Here is a 19,264-nt window from a genome sequence, read left to right on the forward strand (position 1 = left end):
TTGAATTAATTTAATCTCGTTGCGCTTAATGAGAGTTTTAATTAACAAAGACATGACTTAGAGAAAGCTTACAAACCTTACCTTAATAAATTGTCAGACTAAGGGGGAGCTTACAAACATCAAACCTGAAGTCAATTTGTAGATTAAAATTATAAGATTAAATTGACATAGATAAGGAGTTAAGTGGAGCTTAAAAGCCTCGTCTTAATGAACTATCAGACTTATGGGAGGGGGGGGGGGGGAGCCTACAAACCTCACCTTAATGTAATGTCTAACTTAGGGGGAGTTTACAAACCTTAGACTCTGATGTTAGATTGTGTTAATTAAATAATCAACCATTGTTCTTAAATACATTTGCTTGTCATCATAAAAAGGGGAGATTGTTAAAACAAGATTTGTTTATGCCCTTAAAAGGTTTTGATGATAACAAAGTATTTAAAGAACAATAAGGTGTGTTAACATTTTATTTAAGTGTGCAGGATCACAAGCATAAAACTAATCCTATTTTTAAACATATGTGAAGAAGCAATGTTTGCCTAATTCTGACTGATCAAAATCTGAAGTGTTTCACCAACATCTGAAGGAATCAGTTTTTGAAGGTTCAGAATCTAGTCTCAAGACCTAGCTTCTAATGATAGCTCAGATTCTGAAAGGATGAAGTGCATATGTTCGATACTTTGTACTAAAAGCAGTCTTGTCTTATAAAAGCTCAAAATTTCTGGATAAAGTCAACTAGGGTTTCATTTTGCAAGGCTCAATAAATAGAGATGTGACATCTTTAGTCTGTTCTACCTTTTGGTAGATACCTAGTACTTTGAAAGATATTGTGAGTAATGATATTATTCAGTGGATAATGCTTCATACTAGATGCAAGCTCCAACGTCTCTCTTGGCATACTTCTTCACTAAGTTCGATCGTTATGTTCAAACCCTCCAACGACTCTTTTTCAGTCTCTATAAAAGGAAGCTAAAGACTCAAAAAAGGTTACAACATCACAATGCATTTGAAAGATCTTAAGCATAACTCTAAGCTGTTATTTCTTGTAACTATTATTTCCTAAATATCTTAAGATTTCTTATCTTAAATTATCTTAGAAATCTTAGAAAGGTTGAAAACCTTTGTGATTGTTACACAACTGTTATACTTGTCATTGTGTATCAAAGTATAATAATTATTTTTTCTACTAAACTTCTATTTAAATTAGAGAAAGTCTCTTGCCCGCGTGCTTGAGCAAGAAAATCTCTTTCTAGGTTGATTAAGCAAGGAAGTCTCTTGTCTGAGGACTTAAGCAAGAAAGTCTCTTTCTAGGTTGATTGAGCAATGAAGTCTCTTGTCTGAGGACTTGAACATAAGTCTCTTTCTAAGTTGATTGAGCATTGAAGTCTCTTGCAAACGTGCTTGAGCAATTTGTAACTTGTTTGGTTATAGTGAAAAAGCTCTTGTTGAGGCAAGGGGACTGGACTACTCTCAGTTGAGGAGCGGAACCAAGATATCTTTGTGAGTTGATTGCATTTACTTCTGAACTTTATATTTCCGCTGTTGTGTTTAATTATGATTTCAGAGTCTGAACATTGTTGGTTCAGAAGTGAAATCGATTTTTGGACATACACAATTCAACCTCCCCCCTTCTTGTGTATTTTTCTCATCTTTATAGACTACTTTGAAGTGTATGCACCCGTCACTAGACATGAAACCATAAGATTGGTTATTGCTATAACTGTAATATGAATTGGCCTCCGATACATTTAAATGTGAAATCAACCTTTCTAAATGGTCCATTGCAAGAAAAATATGTGTTACAACCTCCTGGACTTGTGATAAAGAATAAAGATGAGATGATGTACAAGCTGCATAAAGCCTTGTACGGGTTGAAACAAGCTCCAAGGGCTTGGAATCTGGAAATTGGTTCATTTTTCAAGCATCTGAGACTCAAAAAATGTAAAATGGAGAATTATGTGTATGTGCAATATACTTCTAATGACAATGTGATTCTGATGCGTATTTATGTAAATGACATATTACTGACAGGGAGCTGTACTTCTGAGGTAAACAAGTTCAGAAAGGTGCTAATGAATGCATTTGATATGAGTGATCTTGGAAACATGGTATATTTTCTAGGGATGGAAGTTGTACACTCTGATAAGGGAATCATTATGCACCAACTGAAGTATGAGCTTGAGTTGCTAAAGAGATTTGAGCTGATGAATTGTAAGTCAGCAGTCACACCTGCTGAGACAAACCATAAGCTGGATTATAATTTTGATGGTGAAGATATAGGTGCTACAACCTTCAAACAGTTGGTTGGCTTTCTGAGGTATATGTGTAACACCAGGCCTGCCATATGTTATGAAGTTGGAATGGTAAGTAGATTTATGAGTAAGCTAAAGTGGTCACATTACCAAGATGTAGTTAGGATACTAAGGTATGTAAAAGGGACTCTGAGGTATGAAATTATGTTTCCATCTGGAGTGTCAGATGATGCTGAGCTGATATGCTATTCAGACTCAGATTGGTGCAGAGATATAGTAGACATAAGAAGCCTTACAAGATACATGTTTATGTTCTAGGAGCTTCCATTTTATGATGCTCCAAGAAGCAACCTGTGGTTGCACTGTCAACTTGTGAAGCCTGATACATAGTTGATGCTTTGTCAGTATGTCAGGTTGTTTGACTTATGAGTTTGCTGCAGGAACTGAAGTTCAAGGTGAGTAAACCAGACAAGTTGATGATAGACAACAAATCAACCATAAATCTTGCTAAGAATCCAGTACTTCATGGGAAGAAACAGGCACCTTGATACTAAGTATCCTTTTTTGCGCAATCAAGTTCATAATGAAGTGCTTGAGGTTGTTCACGTTAGCATTCAGAAGCAACTTGCAGATGTGTTGACCAAGACAATCAAAACTGAACACTTTATCAATTTGAGAGATAAAATTGGTGTTGTTGATTTTTAATATTAAATATGAATTAAGGAATAATGTTAAATGTAATTCAAATTCAAGTTACATTTGAGTTTCAGTTTCATTTAGTTTGCGTTTGAGTTAAATCCAAAGTTAATTACAATGGTAACATATCAAAGATTTATGCATCAATGAAGTTTCCTTGTTAACTCCAACAATAATAATAATAATAAATGTAATTTAAATTTTTAAAAAAAGTGATTTTAGAAAAAAATGTATATTTTTTACAATATATTTTATGAATTTAAATGAATTTTGTCATTTTATCTATAAATAGAACATGTGATTAATTATATCATAAAAAAGTATCTGTAACTTTTATAACAAGATATAAAAACAAAATATGATTTTTGTCTAACTTATTTATTTTAAATATATTCTTTTAATTTTTGTTTTAAACTATAATTTCTTTCACTAACTATAACGATTGTATATCTTTTGCATTCATTATCTTCTACTAAAAAATATATTATTTTTATTTTCCGTTCGAACAAAAAACGGACAGTTAGTAGTTACTAATAAGTTGAAACACATCGACAAATTTTGTTTCAAACAAATTCTTAAGATGATCAAAGAAACTAGTAAAATATTTTAAGAAAAGCTATTAATTTGTGTCAGAAAAAAAAACACAAATAATCAAACCGCAAGAATTGAATTCAAATCTCATTTTCAATATAAATTTTTAATTCTATTTTTAATTTCTTTCTTGTCTTCCTTTTCAAACATTTGAATGCTAACAAAGACAAAGTTGTTCAGAGCAAATGAAACTGCACCTTCTAACCTTTTCAACCCAATTCATCAATCATCAATCCTCAAACATATCGAACAAAAAACACCTTCTCCCTCTCTCTTATCCAACGCTAGCATAGTGTTCTTAGTTCATTAGAAGCAATTTTTCGTTGACCTCATTATTTATTTTTTACTCAAGAACGGTAATTAGATCCTTGTTATGTGATTTTTTAACATACCCTTTTGCATCATCTTTCTCCCTGTCGTTTTTTATGATCTAAATCTTCTTCTTTTGATTGAAAGATTGTAACTTTGTTAATTAAGCTTAAAGGGGTGGTCAAAGTTTTGATTTTTATTTGTTTTGCTGATTTTCTAGATTATAGAAGCTGCTAGAGAGATAGAGAGAGAAGGTGAGGTGATGGTGATGAAGGAGAGAGATGAAGAGCTTGCTTTGTTTCTTGAGATGAGGAGGAGAGAGAAAGAGAATGAGAAGGACAACCTTCTCCTCTTTCAAAACTCTGATGAACTTGATTTTTCCAATTTGGGTATGTTTTTTGTTTTTGTTTTTCTTCTCATGTTTTTTGATTGGATTTTGTTATTATGTTCTAATCAATTGTTTCACTACAGAATCCAATCATGAGAACTCTATGGTTTCCGAGATGGTATCTTCAGTTCCACCAAAGAAGACAGTGGTTGAAGAGTTCTTGAATTCAGAGAATGACAAGTCTGATTATGAATGGTAATTTTTGACTAATTGCAACTTTAATTGCTGATGGAGTGTATGATTTAGCTATATGAGTACATTCAGGTCATAGATCTTGTAAATCAATTGAATTCTAACCTGTATTTTATGTCATTGAGTTTCTGTTTCTATATTGTACTGCAATTTTTGTCCATTAGAGCTTTTTCCCTCATACCGACGAGTTTTTCTATTATCAGGCTTCTTACTCCTCCGGATACACCACTCTTCCCTACTTTGGACAAGGATTCACAAATTTCAGTAAAGAGTGAAACGGAGACACGCAATTCTCGTTCAACTGCTTTAAAACCAAGGGTAAGAACTGAGAATTATGCTCGCTCCGTCTCATATTAAGTGTCTGTTAGCATTAAGTTGGTAGGAAATAAGCACAAGTATGAGATAGTGTGTGTAGAGGTGAATTTGAAAAAGTTCATTAGAGTCCCTCATTGAAGGGATACCACTCGATGATTGTATAAATACATGCATCAAATACGATTGATTTTCACCAGATACACGACAGGTAATTAACCAGATTATACGGCCTATACAATAGAAAAAGATCCAACTGTGTCTCTTAAGGTTACACACATTTCTTAAGAAAATCATTAAGGTTACTAATTTCTATGATAAAATGTGTTTCATTTAGGAAAGTACCTTTGAAATGAGTGTGATTTTTGGAAGCTGTTGAACCATATCAGTAGTAATGCATTATGTGATTTTTAGTTGATTTGGTTTTCAACACATTATGATGTATCCTGTGTTGCAGGTATCTAATATCCAAACAGAACCTACTTCAAGAAGCAATGTAGTTTCTAAGAATCATGCAGCAATGACAGGACTAGGCTCTTCCACGAATAGCAGTAAGAGAATTTCATCGTCACGAGGTCCATCTCCAGCTCCTTCAAGATCTTCAACTCCATCTGCAAGGCCGACATTACCTTCAATAACCAAATCGTCTAGACCGTCTACGCCTACTTCCCGAGCCATGATAGCTTCTACCAAGTCAACAGTTCTACCGGTGAGATCATCAACTCCTACTAGATCCGCTTCGAGGGCTTCAACGCCTACTTCAAAGCCTTCCGTGACAGCTCCTAAGACATCTCAAAGATCAATAACTCCAAGTATTCGATCGTCAACTCCGTCAAAGGCATTTGGAGTATCTGCTCCTCCGGCTCGACCTTCGTCAGCATCAAAAGCACGCCCTGTTGTTGCTGTGAAGAGTCCGGTGCAATCACGTGGCATCTCTCCAGCTGTAAAATCTAGACCGTGGAAACCCCCGCAAATTACTGGATTTTCTAATGAAGCTCCTCCGAATTTGAAGACGTCGTTGCCAGAAAGGCCGGCTTCAGTCACTAGAAATAGGCCTGGAATTCCGAATTCGAGATCAGCTTCTGTTGAGGTGACTGGCAATGCAAAAGCTAGAAGGAAATCAATCACACCTTCGAAAGGACACACTTCAACCAGGCTTCCTCACAATAATCATAGCTCCATGCATGCTTTGAGTAGAGCTCGTTTCACCGATGGTGATGAAGAAAGCCCTGTTATAATCGGGACGAAAATGGTCGAAAGAGTAGTAAACATGAGAAAACTTGCACCACCAAAGCACAACGATCCTTCTGCTAACAACAATTCTTATGGAAAATCTTCTTCATCTAGTAGCACCGGATTCGGAAGCACACTTTCAAAGAAATCTTTAGATATGGCAATGAGGCATATGGTATGTTCATAACTCCATCACTTATTTATTGTTACCTACAACACTAAAGATTGAAGAAAATGTTACAATTTTTCGTTGAATTTTCAAATGCAGGACATAAGGCGAAGCGTTCATGGTAATATGCGGCCACATGTACCGAGCATTCCAGCTGTGTCTACATACAGTGTGAGATCAGGAGGTTCATCAAAGAGCGGGACAGTGAGTTTTTCTGATTCGCCACATGCCACAAGCAGCACTGCTAGCTCGGAACCGAGTGTATATAATAGTAGCTCCATATCTTATGGAAGTGAGATTGAAGAAAATGATTTTTAGAAGATGGTTTATTGAATCATCATCACTCATATGATTGTCAAGGCATGGTTATTACCGCCTTTGCCTTTTTTATTTGTATGTGGTGGAACAAATAGAACATGATACTGTTTTCCATGTGAATGTGCTAGTGGTAGAAAGTTTGCAACATTGTCTACAAGTGTTGTGATAAAACGGGATGAACTTTGTTGTAGGAAACCATATAGCTATAAGTTTGTTTGTGGTACAAGAATCAATGTGCTGAACATTTTGAACTATCAATTGATGAGCTTGTTCAACTGTTACTTGATAAAGTTGCGTTAAAGGTTCACAATGTTGTTTTTGAGAAATTGTTATGGATGTTAGACATGATTCTTTCCAGTCCCTCATCATAGATTTGATGTCATAGATGTGTCTGCAACCACACCATACAACAATTTCTTCTTTAGGTATACCTATCTATCTACCTTGGAATTCTTTATGGCTATGAAAATATGGTTACTTCCACAGTCTCTACAACCTCATTTCCCCCACCTTGTATTCACATAGCCATATCGTTTCCCCACATTCAACTCACAAGCATTGTCTTATCGTTTCCTCACATTCAACTCACATTGTCTTAATTTTTCTAAAATATCCCTCAACCATTTAGAATATTCAAATTGAAACTTGCTATATGATTGATGGATATGAACCCTTAGACTTAGAGTGGTTATTTTAAAATATCTTAATTTTTTTATTTAAAAAATAAACTCTGATACGTTCTGAACGGCGGCGATACGCTGACGAACAGGTCTTCAATACTCTATGGAGATATGACCAGTTAATCTCATGTTTATTCATATTTCTAGAATATGAATCAATCTTCCTCATCCTTAATTCTTCTTTTCTCAACTTTAATTACCTCATCACTTTCATTTTTTCTATTACAAGAATCAAATTTTCCCTTTAATTACTTTTCTCTTTAACTTTTTCAATTTTTTCTTTTTCTCATAATTCCTTTTATCAAATTTTACAAATTCAATTGTTTTTTGTTAGAGAATCATTTAATTAATATTTACTTTTAATTTTTTTATATACGTATTTAATTTTAATATTTAATTTTTTTATATACGTATTTTTATATACGTATCCTATCCTAAAATTGTCAATGATTAACATATCTCCGTATCAGATACGTATCGTATCTGATACCCATATCATGTCAGTGCTTCATTGTTTTAAGTCGATAAACTTCTTAACTTTTACAAAATACCTTATATAATCGTATATATGCGCCAACTTTTCATATGAAAGGTGATGCTTTAAGATGAATTAATTGATGCAACTTTTTACAAAGGCATCAAATTACATTTTGGTCCATCTACTCACGCTATCTATAGAGCATAATTATTCAAACTTCGCAAAGATGTTTATATTACTAATAATCAAAGAAATTTTGAAAAATTAAAAATTCGTGTTTTTGGGCCTACCCTTTAGAGCTATTTTAAGTGGATGTTCTTTTCACCCTCATATTCTCTCCCACCATCATGAAAAATCACGAACGTCTTTGGTGTCCGGAGATGCATCTTCAGACAAAAATCTTGAAGTCATTTCTCGGAGAAAATTGAAGAGGCACCCATATTATGACAAAATTTAATCTGGAGATGCATCTCCGTATGAATAAATAGTGAGTCTGAAGATGCATTTCCGTATACACCATTAATTCAAAATTCAGTGGAGGTACAGAGATGCATCTCCGAACGGGGTGAATACTTTAATCCATGCTAGAACCTTCACTTTTCCTCCTTCACCTGTCTTAAACTGACTGATGATTTCTCAACAAGTGTACCGATAATTTCGAAGTAATAAAAAGACCGAATCCACAAGACTGCCTTCAAGCAAGACAAAATGTGTGCAATTTATAAAAAACTAGTAAAAATGTGGGGTTTTCGAGTTTTAGTGCAAAAGTAAATAAACGAGTAAACGATATTACGAAAGCGGTCAAATTGTGTTCTAGAATCCCCTATTCCTCTATCGTTGATGTTTGATGCCTTGTATGAATGATCTAATCACTATAACCCCACATCGAATTAACAAAACCACTATAGCCGATCTTTCACGAAATAACTCACTAACCACTACTCAGAGCTTTCTATCCCTAGTCCACTAGTGTAAGCAGAGTTAGGCGATGTATAGAACGTTAATTCTCTATGCCACTACTCGGGGTCTCCTATCCCTATTCAACTAGCGTAAGTAGAACAATTGCCCTAGGTCCAACACATAGACTAATGGTCAGTATTTTCTATATGTCCAAAATCAGATTAAAAGAGTAAAAAGCATTATGAACAAGAAACGATTGAATAAGATTATATATCAATAGGTTCATACAATGGTCAAATCAACATAGAGCCCAACAATATATAAATATGTTCATCATAACACAACCTAACCTATAGGAGTTTAGCTACTCATAATGAAATTAAAAATACCATAATTGATAGATGAAAATAACATAAGAAGTCCCTTGAAGTGATGGCCTCCAATGGCTTCAAATGCTTTAAAAATCTCCACTTGTGCCTCAAAATCGTGCTCCAATCTCCAAGTTTCGTAACCCTTGTGAAAGTGCAAAAAATCCCCTTTTAAAGGCGTCAAAATGGACCAGAACGCGTCAAAAAAAGCCCAGAAAAGTGCCCATCGCGCATGTGATACCCTACTTCATGCACACGATTCAACTTTAAATGTCATATCGCATGCGCGATGTTGCATCTATTTATTCCAGTAGTTGCACGCTTTTACTCTCTTTTTCACTCAAATTTTCACTAAGTCCATAATTTTCACACTTAGCTATTTTTTTCCTCATTCTTTGGTCATTCTTCTTCATTTTAGCTCAACTTTCACTTGTTTTGATCTGATTCTTCGACTAAATATGTGCAATGACGGACTGTCATCACAACCCCAAACTTGAATCGTTGCTTGTCCTCAAGCAACTCGTTTGACCATTGTTCTAGCTCCCAATTTCTAACCGACAAATTCGAAAAAACTTCATCAACATTGACGAGTACTCAACCTGTCTCTTAGCTCACTATAGCTCACTCAATGGATCAGGTGATCTCTCAATCAACATGGGTTATGTTAGGATAAGATATTTTTGAGGAAAGTATGTCTAAACCTTTGGAGTTAGGTTCCAAGTTCTTCTTCTATTATCATACCTCTTTGTTCCTTTTTGATAATACTAGAGAGTTTTAATCCTTCTTATAATATCATTCTTTTCTTTTCTCATTCAATTTTTTTTGAAGAAGTGTCTTTTTTCCACTTTGCCATACCCTAATTTTTAACCCTAAGGTCCCATATATCATTTGCATCCTTGCATACAAATAATGTCACATCTTTGTTTTTTCCCTCCCATCTTTGGGTTTGCCTTTTGCAGGGATCATCAAGCACTCCTTTGTTGGTGTTTTACCTCTGTGTTATATGTTCATTGTTTATCTAACCACTAATCAAAATAGCAAAAACATGTCTTGTTTTCTTTAAGTTTATTGTGCAAGGTACGGCTTTTCATCAAGAGCATCAAGCATGGTTCCTCAGCTAGGGTTTGTTGTGATTCCTCAAGTCAAAGTGTGCTCAAAAATTGATTCTCAAGGGGCTTACCTCTCAAAACATGATCTCTAAGGTTCTCAAGCATCTTTCAATCTCATTTTGATCAAGAGTATCTCAAAGTTTTGTTGCTTATTTCTCAAGAGAAGTCAAAGGTTCATGTGTTTATTTCCATGCCTTCTTTAACAAGTTACCTCAAAAATTGAGCAATATAATAAAAATACATTCAAAAACATCTTATTTTGAGTTCATATGGTCATCCATGTACCTTGAAATGCAAGAAAAGTCCAAGTACACAAGTTTATTCTAAGAGGTTTGACCAAAAAGTCAACATTTGAAGTTAAAGTTCAAAGGATCACAACTCATTCAATTCTCAACATTCTTGAATGCTTACTTTTTCATATGACTCTTCTCAATATCATCTATAACTTATATTTACATGATAAGAGCCAATTATGCTTGGAGGATCATTAAAATTTTGAAGACATTATAGGTCATTTGTGGACTTAGTAGAATTTGACCTATTTTCAAGTGACTTTTTCTCAACTTTCAAGGATTATAACTTCTTCAATTTTCAAAATTTGAGGCTGATTATTTTTGCATAATATCATTTATGATACCCTCTACAAGTTTTATTCAAATATCAAAGTCAAATTATGCTTGGAAGGCCATGGAATTCTTTGAGACATTACATGTCATTTTCAGCCATTTGGGACTTAAAATTTTCTAAGTTAGATTACCCGATTTTTGTTCCAATTTCAACATGCCATAACTTTGTGCTCAAGCATCCAAATTCAAACTTTCTTGGCATATTATGATCTTTGATATGATGTCAACAAATTGCATGAAGAATGGGATGAAAAAGCCTCATAAGCAAGATGCCACATTGAGTTAAACACGGTGACTTGGAACTGAAGAAATGATCGTGATCAGAATTTTGAACTTCACCAATCCTTAATTACAAGCCAATTCACCACGTGTTTTGGACCTAAACATGTTTAACCAAGTCTCAAGAAGTTAAATGACTCATAAAACACATGATTTAGCTAAGTTTTGATGGTTTTACAAGTCACACTTTTCACACATCATGAGCTAATTCGTTTTACACGAATTGAGCATCATTTGACATGTATGAGATCACCAATCACTTCCCTATAAGTAGATAAACACATTTGCTTCATTCACAAGCTTTTGAGAGCTAAAGAACCTCTGCTTCACTCTGAAATTTTTCTAGAAAATTGAGCTACCGTGTTTTGATTTCTAGCTTGTTTCAACTCAATTTCTTGATTCCATTAGCACATTCGGTCTCCTCTGAAGCTTTTGCAACAATTCCCAATCTCCAAGACCTTCTGAAGTGCCATGAACAAATCAAACTTCTTCACCTTCTGATCATCATTTGGACAAGATAGTTATGAGCATCATTTAAACTCAAACAAGTTACCACAATGTAGTCATTCACTCTCTGATGCTTTCCCCTAACTTATCTGGTATTGATTGATCGTGTTCATCATTTAATTTTACTTTTCCTGGATTACTTTTTTCTAAAAATTCTCTGAAATTCTCATGCTCAGTTTAGATAAATGAATTTTGAGCATGAGGTTGAATTCATGATGAGGAGACAATCACATTGGTGGTGGTATCGTGTTCTTAATTTGCCAAACGATGAAACTCCGGTGAGGGGTCATCGTGGAAGATGACCGAAGTTATTTCAGGTCATCTGAGTTGGCTATACACGTTATCCATTTGAAATGTTATGAGTGATCCATTTTGAATGTGATTTCATGTTTTATTCTAGCTATTTTTCACCGTGCGCCCTAGTCTGATGACTAGTGGATCTGCCACGTAAATTAATGAGGCCAGATCCAACGCCTCTTGTTTTTTCTAATTTTATTTCTTTTATTTTTTTTAAATTGTATTTACTTTAAAAATTCATTTCTGGTCCAAAAATTACCAAAATAATTTCTAAAATTTTCTTTTATATTTCTTCATCTGATTTTGATTTTCTTGATTTTCTATTTTTCTTTGATTTTCTCTTTTTCCCTTTTTTTAATTGGTTTAAAAATACTTTAGGCATTTAAAAATTCTGATTTTTTTTTATGTTTCTTATTTTATCTCCAACATTCCATAATTTTCTTGGCCATTTATTTGGTGTTTTGAAGGGCTTTATGGATTTTCTCTTTTATACCCCTTTTAAAATTCATTTAAAATTGTTGTTGATGCATTTTCATTTTATTTTCTTGCATTTTATGCTTGTTTGATCTTTGGTGACTTCTGTTGGCCTTGGATCTTAGGTGATTTGATCATAGGTCTCATCAAACTCAATGGATCTTGGGTGTTGATGGGGTGAAAACCCTAATCCACCAAAATGGATGATGATTTTGAGGATGATGATTTGGTCAATCTTTTAATCCAATTTGGATTTGGTTTCTTTTGTCCTCTTTTTCTTCTTCATCTCTTTCTCTCCCTTTTTCCCTCTTGATCAATTGGATGGTTTGTGTCCATCTTGTTCATGATGTGTGGATTGGTACTTGATGAACTTTCATCATTTCAAATCTACCTCCTAATTGATCATGGATCATTTAAGGTACTTTGGATTGATGCATAAGTTTGTCCTAAGTATGATGAAATATTGATTGATGTAATGGACCGCTCTCTTAGCCTTTGTGATTGATCCATCCATTTTTCTCTTTTTTATGTGGTATAACTTTAGGAGAATGATTTACGTATCATTTCTCTAGCATGTATTAACACAAACATTATTATTGACCGACCTCATATAGTTGTGACGTCTACATAAGTCCAATTACGATTGCTTAACATAACGCTAAATTTGTCCCAAAGTGGAAGATAAGTTATTTTCATAAGTGAGATTGTAAGTCTCCTACTCCTCATGGTATTGTATGAAAAATATTGTTTCCTTTTCAACCTAAGAGAGCTAGTGGCATACTTGTTTATCTTATCCAAGTTGGAGTCCTTCTCATGATGATGTAGAGGTCTATATTTTCATGTTTGTGGGTGAAAATTTGAGTGTTCTCTCAAAAATGACAAATTGCATTTCCATTTTTTGATTACTAACACAACTTACTAACATATTATTGTATTAAATTTACTTTAATGTCATTTATCTTATGCTCTTTACTTTATGCTTTTACTTTGGCATCTCATATCATATTGTTTGTGCTTATGCTATTTGCTCTTTGTCTACTTGGACATTTGTTTATGTTTATGCTCTTTTCCTTTTGTCCATTTGGACTTCTTTTTCTTTTAAAGACATTAATAAAGGAAAAAACCTCTAAAAAACTGGTTCTATTAATTCATGGACTTGAGGTTACTATCATTGGCATTATTGTGGAGCTATGGACTTAGAATTAGGATCTTGACCCTTGCTTTATAAGTTTGTGATTTAGGACCTTGGGATTCATCTTGTACCTTTGACTTTGGACTTATTTTAAAGACTTGGCTTGGTTACTTTGGTTCCATCTGACACATGAATTATTCTTTGCTTATTTGGCTTGCTTTAGGCTTAAATCCAAGAGAGGGAATTCTTGCTTGACTCGTGTCATAAAGCTTCCTATATCTTGGTTAGATCTTTCCTCCTTAGCTTTTACTTTATGTTCTAGGATAGTTTATTCATCTCATTCCCTTCTTTAATTTTTAAAATCTTCCATCTCTTTCAAAAAACCTTCTTATTTTCAAACTTGAACCACTTTCCCAATAAACCTTGACTCTTGCCAAGTGATTTTCAAAATATCTTCTTAATAAATGCTAACACACCCTAAGCATATTCAGACCAATTTAAAAAGACTGAAAAATACATAACTCATTCAAACTGTTTTGTTCCCTTTGTGCATTTTTTCTTCTAAAACTTTTCTCAAAGTTTAGACATGAGTCATTTCCATAGTTGAGATGTGATTCTCCTATCCCCATAGTATTGATGATAATTCTTTTCCACCTAAGAGAGCTAGTGACATACTTGTTGATCTTTATCCAAGTTGGAGCCCTTATATATGGTGATGTAAAGTTCTCATAATTGTGGATGGTTAGTTGAGTGTTCTCCTTAAAATTACAAAATGTCTTTTCATTAAAAATGAATCAAAACAAACATCTTTGTTATTTTTACCACGAACTATGAGGTTTTGATCCTCCATTGCACTTTGTTGGTACATAGGCATGAGGCTCAAGAAGTCTTGGCAAACACAAAAACTATAAAAAAACACTTCTCTTCTCATCTCTCCAATCTTTTGCAAACGACACCATTTTAAAGCCAAAATGTATAAATTTTCAAAGAGGTTTCTATAGAGTGCTATAGATGTTTAGGGTGCTACTACCTCCCCTTTGCATAACCAACCCCCGAACCCTTGTCTTTGTTTTTATATTTTTGTTTTAAAACTTCTTTGGGTTTGTTCATTATTTTTCCATTTCCTTTGGAAATAATAAAAGCGCGGTGGCGACTCTTGCTTTGTGAGTTAAGTTAATCAATAGCTTAATCTCAAATTTTTACTACTACAAACTTCTTTTCACAATAATTTTTGAATTTTTGGATAATATTCTCTAGTACCTCAACCCCAAACTTAAAACTTTGCTCACTTCCAAGAGCAACCCCAAATTTAATGTTTTTCATATACTTTAGGAACTATACTTCTACCTAACACCAAAGTGTAAGACCCCAATTTTGACCATAAGATACCTCATTCTACTCTCATCATATGCATTAGCATTAGGATCACACATTGGGATCCTCCTTACCCATAATTCATTGGGTTTACATTGGGAGAGATCACCAAGAACCATTTGGTTAAATCATATTTCATTTTCTTTTTCCTTTACTAACCAAAATACCAAAAATATGTCATTGTATAGTTTAACTCTTTTGTAGGTAGTGCACATTCTCACCTTTGATCTATCAAGCTCATATCTAGGGTTTAAGACCCCCATTGCAAGGATCTCAACCAAGATTTGGTCTACTATGGCTATAAGTATAATATATGGACCCACAATATCTTCACATGTTATTTTGATCAAGAAAGCATCAAGAGTTTGAAGTTGGTTTACTTTAAAAACCCTAATTCATCTAGGTATCTTGTGTGACTTCTTCAGCAAGTTTCTTCAACAATTGATCAAATATTTCAAGGGATACTTCACATTTCATCATCTTATGCATATATTATCCTCCATGAGTCCCAAAAGTCAAGAGAATATCAAGCTAGAAAGTTGGTTCATGGTGGTTGACCAGAGGAAGTCAACTGATCAAAACTGGGGTTCCCTAGACCCTATCTCCTACAATTTTTATCATATGAAAATGATTCCAAGAGAAAAGTTACTCTAAATGACATTTAAAGCAAATTTCATGTGAAGTCAAGAGATAGTTTTGCTTGGAAAGTCATTTTTTATGGTGAAAGATTACAGGTCATTTTGTCTAAACCCTAGCTTGGAGGTCAACTTCCCAAGACCATAACTTGCTAAATGTTTATGATATGAAAGCCATTAAAATTTAATGATTAAATTCAAGATGTCTACTTCAACTTTTATGTTTGGATGAAGTGCAAATTCAACTAGTAAATGCATGTTCCAAGAGGAAACATTATAGGTCATTTTGGGTCAATACCATTGAACAAGTGATTTTCCTCAACTTCTAAAATGAATAACTCCTTCATGACAAATCCAAATGAGGTCAAATTTGTGACCAAATTTAATAGGTTTGAAAGAGATACAACTTTGATGAAGGAACGTTTCTGATTTGAAGTCCATAGAAAAAGTTATTCAAGGTGGAAGAAGTGAACATTTGACTTGGGACTTAGAAAATTTTCAAATATGTTTGATTTAACAAACTTACACCTCAAAATTTATCATGATACAAGCTTCAAATGAAAAAGTTCTCAAAATTAAATTTGTTCCCCTTGATCTCACCTTTCTAAAACATCAAAGATCATCTCATTTAGATCAAAATTGAGGGACTTGCGTATGGCTTCATAGTGGGAAGTGTTTTTGGCAAGATTGGATTTCAAATGATCAAATTCTTTTGCATGCTTACACATGATGCATTCAACACACTTTATACACGAATTGGAAGTGGATTGCATCATTCTCAAGGCCCAAATCATTGCCCATGCACCCATGCAAGGAGGTTTCTAAAATTGTCCAATTTTCAAGTGGTGCAAATATTAAGTGCATTGCCTATTTAAACAAGCTTAAGGCTTCAGATTCATGATCAACACCTTGCCCAAGCTTTGCTAGACCAATTCAAACCCCCACTGCCATAGAATTTCTGAAGGTTTCTCTTGAAATCGAGCTTGAACTTCATCTTCTGTTTGGAAGTTCAAACTCCAAAAATTCACCTCCCTTTTCATCTCATTTGGTTTCTGCAAGCAAGAGGAAAAGAAAGCAATCAAATCCAGATCAAGATCAAATGGAATTAGATCAACTCGAAGGTGATTTTTCAGAAACTTCTTCTCTTCGATTCTCTCTCAATTCTTCAGCATTATTATTGATTTTTGGTTGTCTGAAGTCCTATCAATGTAGGCAAGAAGATTGAGTTGCTTTGAGGTCAAATCGAAGCAACTCAGTTCATGATCCTCAAAATTCAAATCCCTGTATCTTTTTATATACTTGGAATTGGACAAAATTGATGCCATATTCGAGCTCCTGAGCATTTTTTATTTAAATCCGTGTCTTACTTTTTCATTTTTGTGATGGTTGATGGTGGACCAATCCGGTGAGGTCCACCGGAGAAGAAGACCGGAGCTCTGGCTCCGGTAATGAGGTGTCTTACTTCCCAGCCACATGATCCATGTAAAACGTTTTAATCTTAGGCGTTGCTTTTGATTACCACGTGTGCGTCTTAGTTGACCAAGACACATGTGGAACGCACACTGATCACCATCTGATATGCCACCTCAATTAATGAGGGAAATTAGATGGTTCTCATTTCTTTGAATTTCTGAATATTCCATTTAATTGCTTATTTTTAATTAATTCATATTAATTTCATTATTGATCCAAAAAATATGGAACTTCCACCAAAAAATTTCAAATATTTTTCTCATTCATTTTCTGAATTGAAAATATTTTTTAGATTAATATTGATATTTTTCATGATTTAATTGTTTTTGTGCATATTTTTAATTGTTTAAAAATACTTCTGACTTTTCAAAAATAATGATTTTTTTTGTCCAAGGTCCTTTGATTTTGTTTGACCTATGATAAATCTCTTGACCATCTATTTGGTGTTTTGAAGAGGTTTTAGGTTTTTGATCGAACATAGTTTAATTTAATGCATTTTAATTTGATTTTTAATTGTTTAATTGTGTGAAAATTATGTTGAGCCATTTTTATTGACTTGTGAAGTTTGACTATGTGTTTGGGCCTTGTTCAAGGTTGATTTGACTTTTGTTGGATTAAAATCATTGGATTTAGGGGATTGATAAAATGTACATTTGACCTCCCAAAATGAATGAATGATTTTAATTTGATAAAATTCCTCCCATGACCAATTTGTGTTTGTCTCATTTCCTCTCTCTCTTCATCTTCAATCCCACTGTATCCCACCCCTCTCATTGACCAATGAAGTCTCAATATCCTAAGGCTAATTGGTTCATCAATAAATCTGTGTTAGATGAACCAATTTAAGTATGGATGAGATTAGGTCCATCCTTTAATCATTTTCTTTTTGTGTGTGGTATGTTTTAGGAGTATGGTTCATTATACCATATATCTAACATGCATTAACACCAAAATTTCTATTGCCTGGCCTCAGATAGTTGTGACTTCTACATAAGTCCAATTACGATTGCTTAACATAACGCTAAATTTTGACCCAAAAGCATAGCATTCTAGTAAGTGAGATTGTAAGTCTCCCTCCTTTCATGGTATTGTGTGGAAACTTAGCCTTTTTTCCTTCCTTTGGAAGATGTTTTGGTTCAAGGATCCATGCTTGTGAATAGAGGGCTGAGTGTTCTCCAAAGAATGACTTAAACAATTGAAAAGCAAAACTCCACTAATATCTAATCAACTAACATTTGACTAACTTTTAATTTCAAGTCATTTACTTTATGCACTTTAAATTCAAGCCATTTATCATTTGCCATTATACATATCATTTAACTTGTTTATTTTAATGTCATTTTTACTTTGCTCACTTGAGCCATATATTGTGATTGTATATATTTGTTTGTGTATCTTGTTTGTGTTTATGGTCTTAGGACCTTAAAATACTTAATAAATAACAAAAACCCTAAAAAATGTTTGTGTGGACTGTTGGATTTGATCTGAGCTTTGGACTTAGAATTAGGCAACATTCCCTATGCAAAAGGACTTGGCCAATGCCAACATTTCTGAAACCAAATCATTGTGAATTGAATTTTCATCTGATGAAAGTTTTGAGATTTGCATGAGTTTATCTGCTACATGGTCTTGATGCAAATGTTACTCTGAACCTGTGTCTAATGCCTTATTCCGAGCCATTCAAGGAGTATGTCATTTGATACATGGGGAAGATCATGAAGAAGACTATGAAGTTGCTTGCTTGGACGTGGCTATCTTTATTTGATGCCTTTCTCTTCTTCTTGCTACTTGTTTATTATGATTGCTTGATTTAAAGTCCAAAGGAAAAATGGGTTTCGATATGACATTCTTGTCTATCGGATTGCATCCCATTGATCAGATCTTTTCAACTCTTAACTTTTAAAATTTTGCTTAGGATTAGTCTCTTCATCTCCTCCCCACTTCTTAAATTTCAAATCTCTCCCTCTTTTCAAAATCTTCTTGGCTTGTGATTTCTAAACATATACTCTATTGAAAATTAGAAACCTTTGCCTTATGCCATTGCATTTTTCAATTCTTTTCTTAAATCAAACTTGTAAATGAATCTAACCATATTGACGTAAAATTTCAAAAGACAAAAAGAACTAACACTCATTCAAACTCTTGTAGGCCTTTTGTGCCTCTTTTAAAATTAAACTTTTATTAAAAACAATTCACTCACTTTGAAATTGATACCACAACTACGAGGTTTTGATCCCTCATTTTTATGTTGGTACGTAGGCACAAGTCCGAAGGTCTTGTCAAACACAAAAATATAATTAATGAATTCTTTTCTCATCCCCACACTCTATTTATTGCAAATATCTTTTATACCCAAAACACATACACACATAAAAAAGGGCTCCCTAGGAGTACCTAGGACACTTTGGGTGCTAACACATTCCCTCTGTGTAACTAACCCCCTTACTTATAATCTTTGGCATTTTATTAGTTTTG

At 33.9% G+C, this 19,264-nt stretch overlaps 1 protein-coding gene across 1 annotated transcript; it reads left to right on the forward strand.

Moving 5' to 3' along the window:
- The first annotated feature begins 1,724 nt into the window (after positions 1 to 1,724).
- On the forward strand, positions 1,725 to 6,738 carry LOC127131124 (uncharacterized). The gene is made up of 7 exons (XM_051060059.1): positions 1,725 to 2,360; positions 2,690 to 2,767; positions 4,066 to 4,234; positions 4,317 to 4,428; positions 4,629 to 4,743; positions 5,195 to 6,145; positions 6,239 to 6,738. Exons 1-7 carry the CDS (start codon positions 1,725 to 1,727, stop codon positions 6,455 to 6,457), a joined length of 2,280 nt encoding a protein of 759 aa, XP_050916016.1. The 3' UTR covers positions 6,458 to 6,738.
- Positions 6,739 to 19,264: the final 12,526 nt, after the last annotated feature.

The sequence above is a fragment of the Lathyrus oleraceus genome, chromosome 3 (assembly GCF_024323335.1).
Source record: "Lathyrus oleraceus cultivar Zhongwan6 chromosome 3, CAAS_Psat_ZW6_1.0, whole genome shotgun sequence".
NCBI classification, from domain to species: Eukaryota; Viridiplantae; Streptophyta; class Magnoliopsida; order Fabales; family Fabaceae; genus Lathyrus; species Lathyrus oleraceus.

Excerpts from the sequence above, each read along its gene's own strand:
- LOC127131124 (XM_051060059.1), top strand. The coding sequence starts at position 1,725 with ATGAATTGGCCTCCGATACATTTAAATGTGAAATCAACCTTTCTAAAT. Across the intron at positions 2,361-2,689 it reads TATGTTATGAAGTTGGAATG|GAACTGAAGTTCAAGGTGAG; the intron begins GTAAGTAGATTT and ends AGTTTGCTGCAG. Across the intron at positions 6,146-6,238 it reads ATATGGCAATGAGGCATATG|GACATAAGGCGAAGCGTTCA; the intron begins GTATGTTCATAA and ends TTTCAAATGCAG.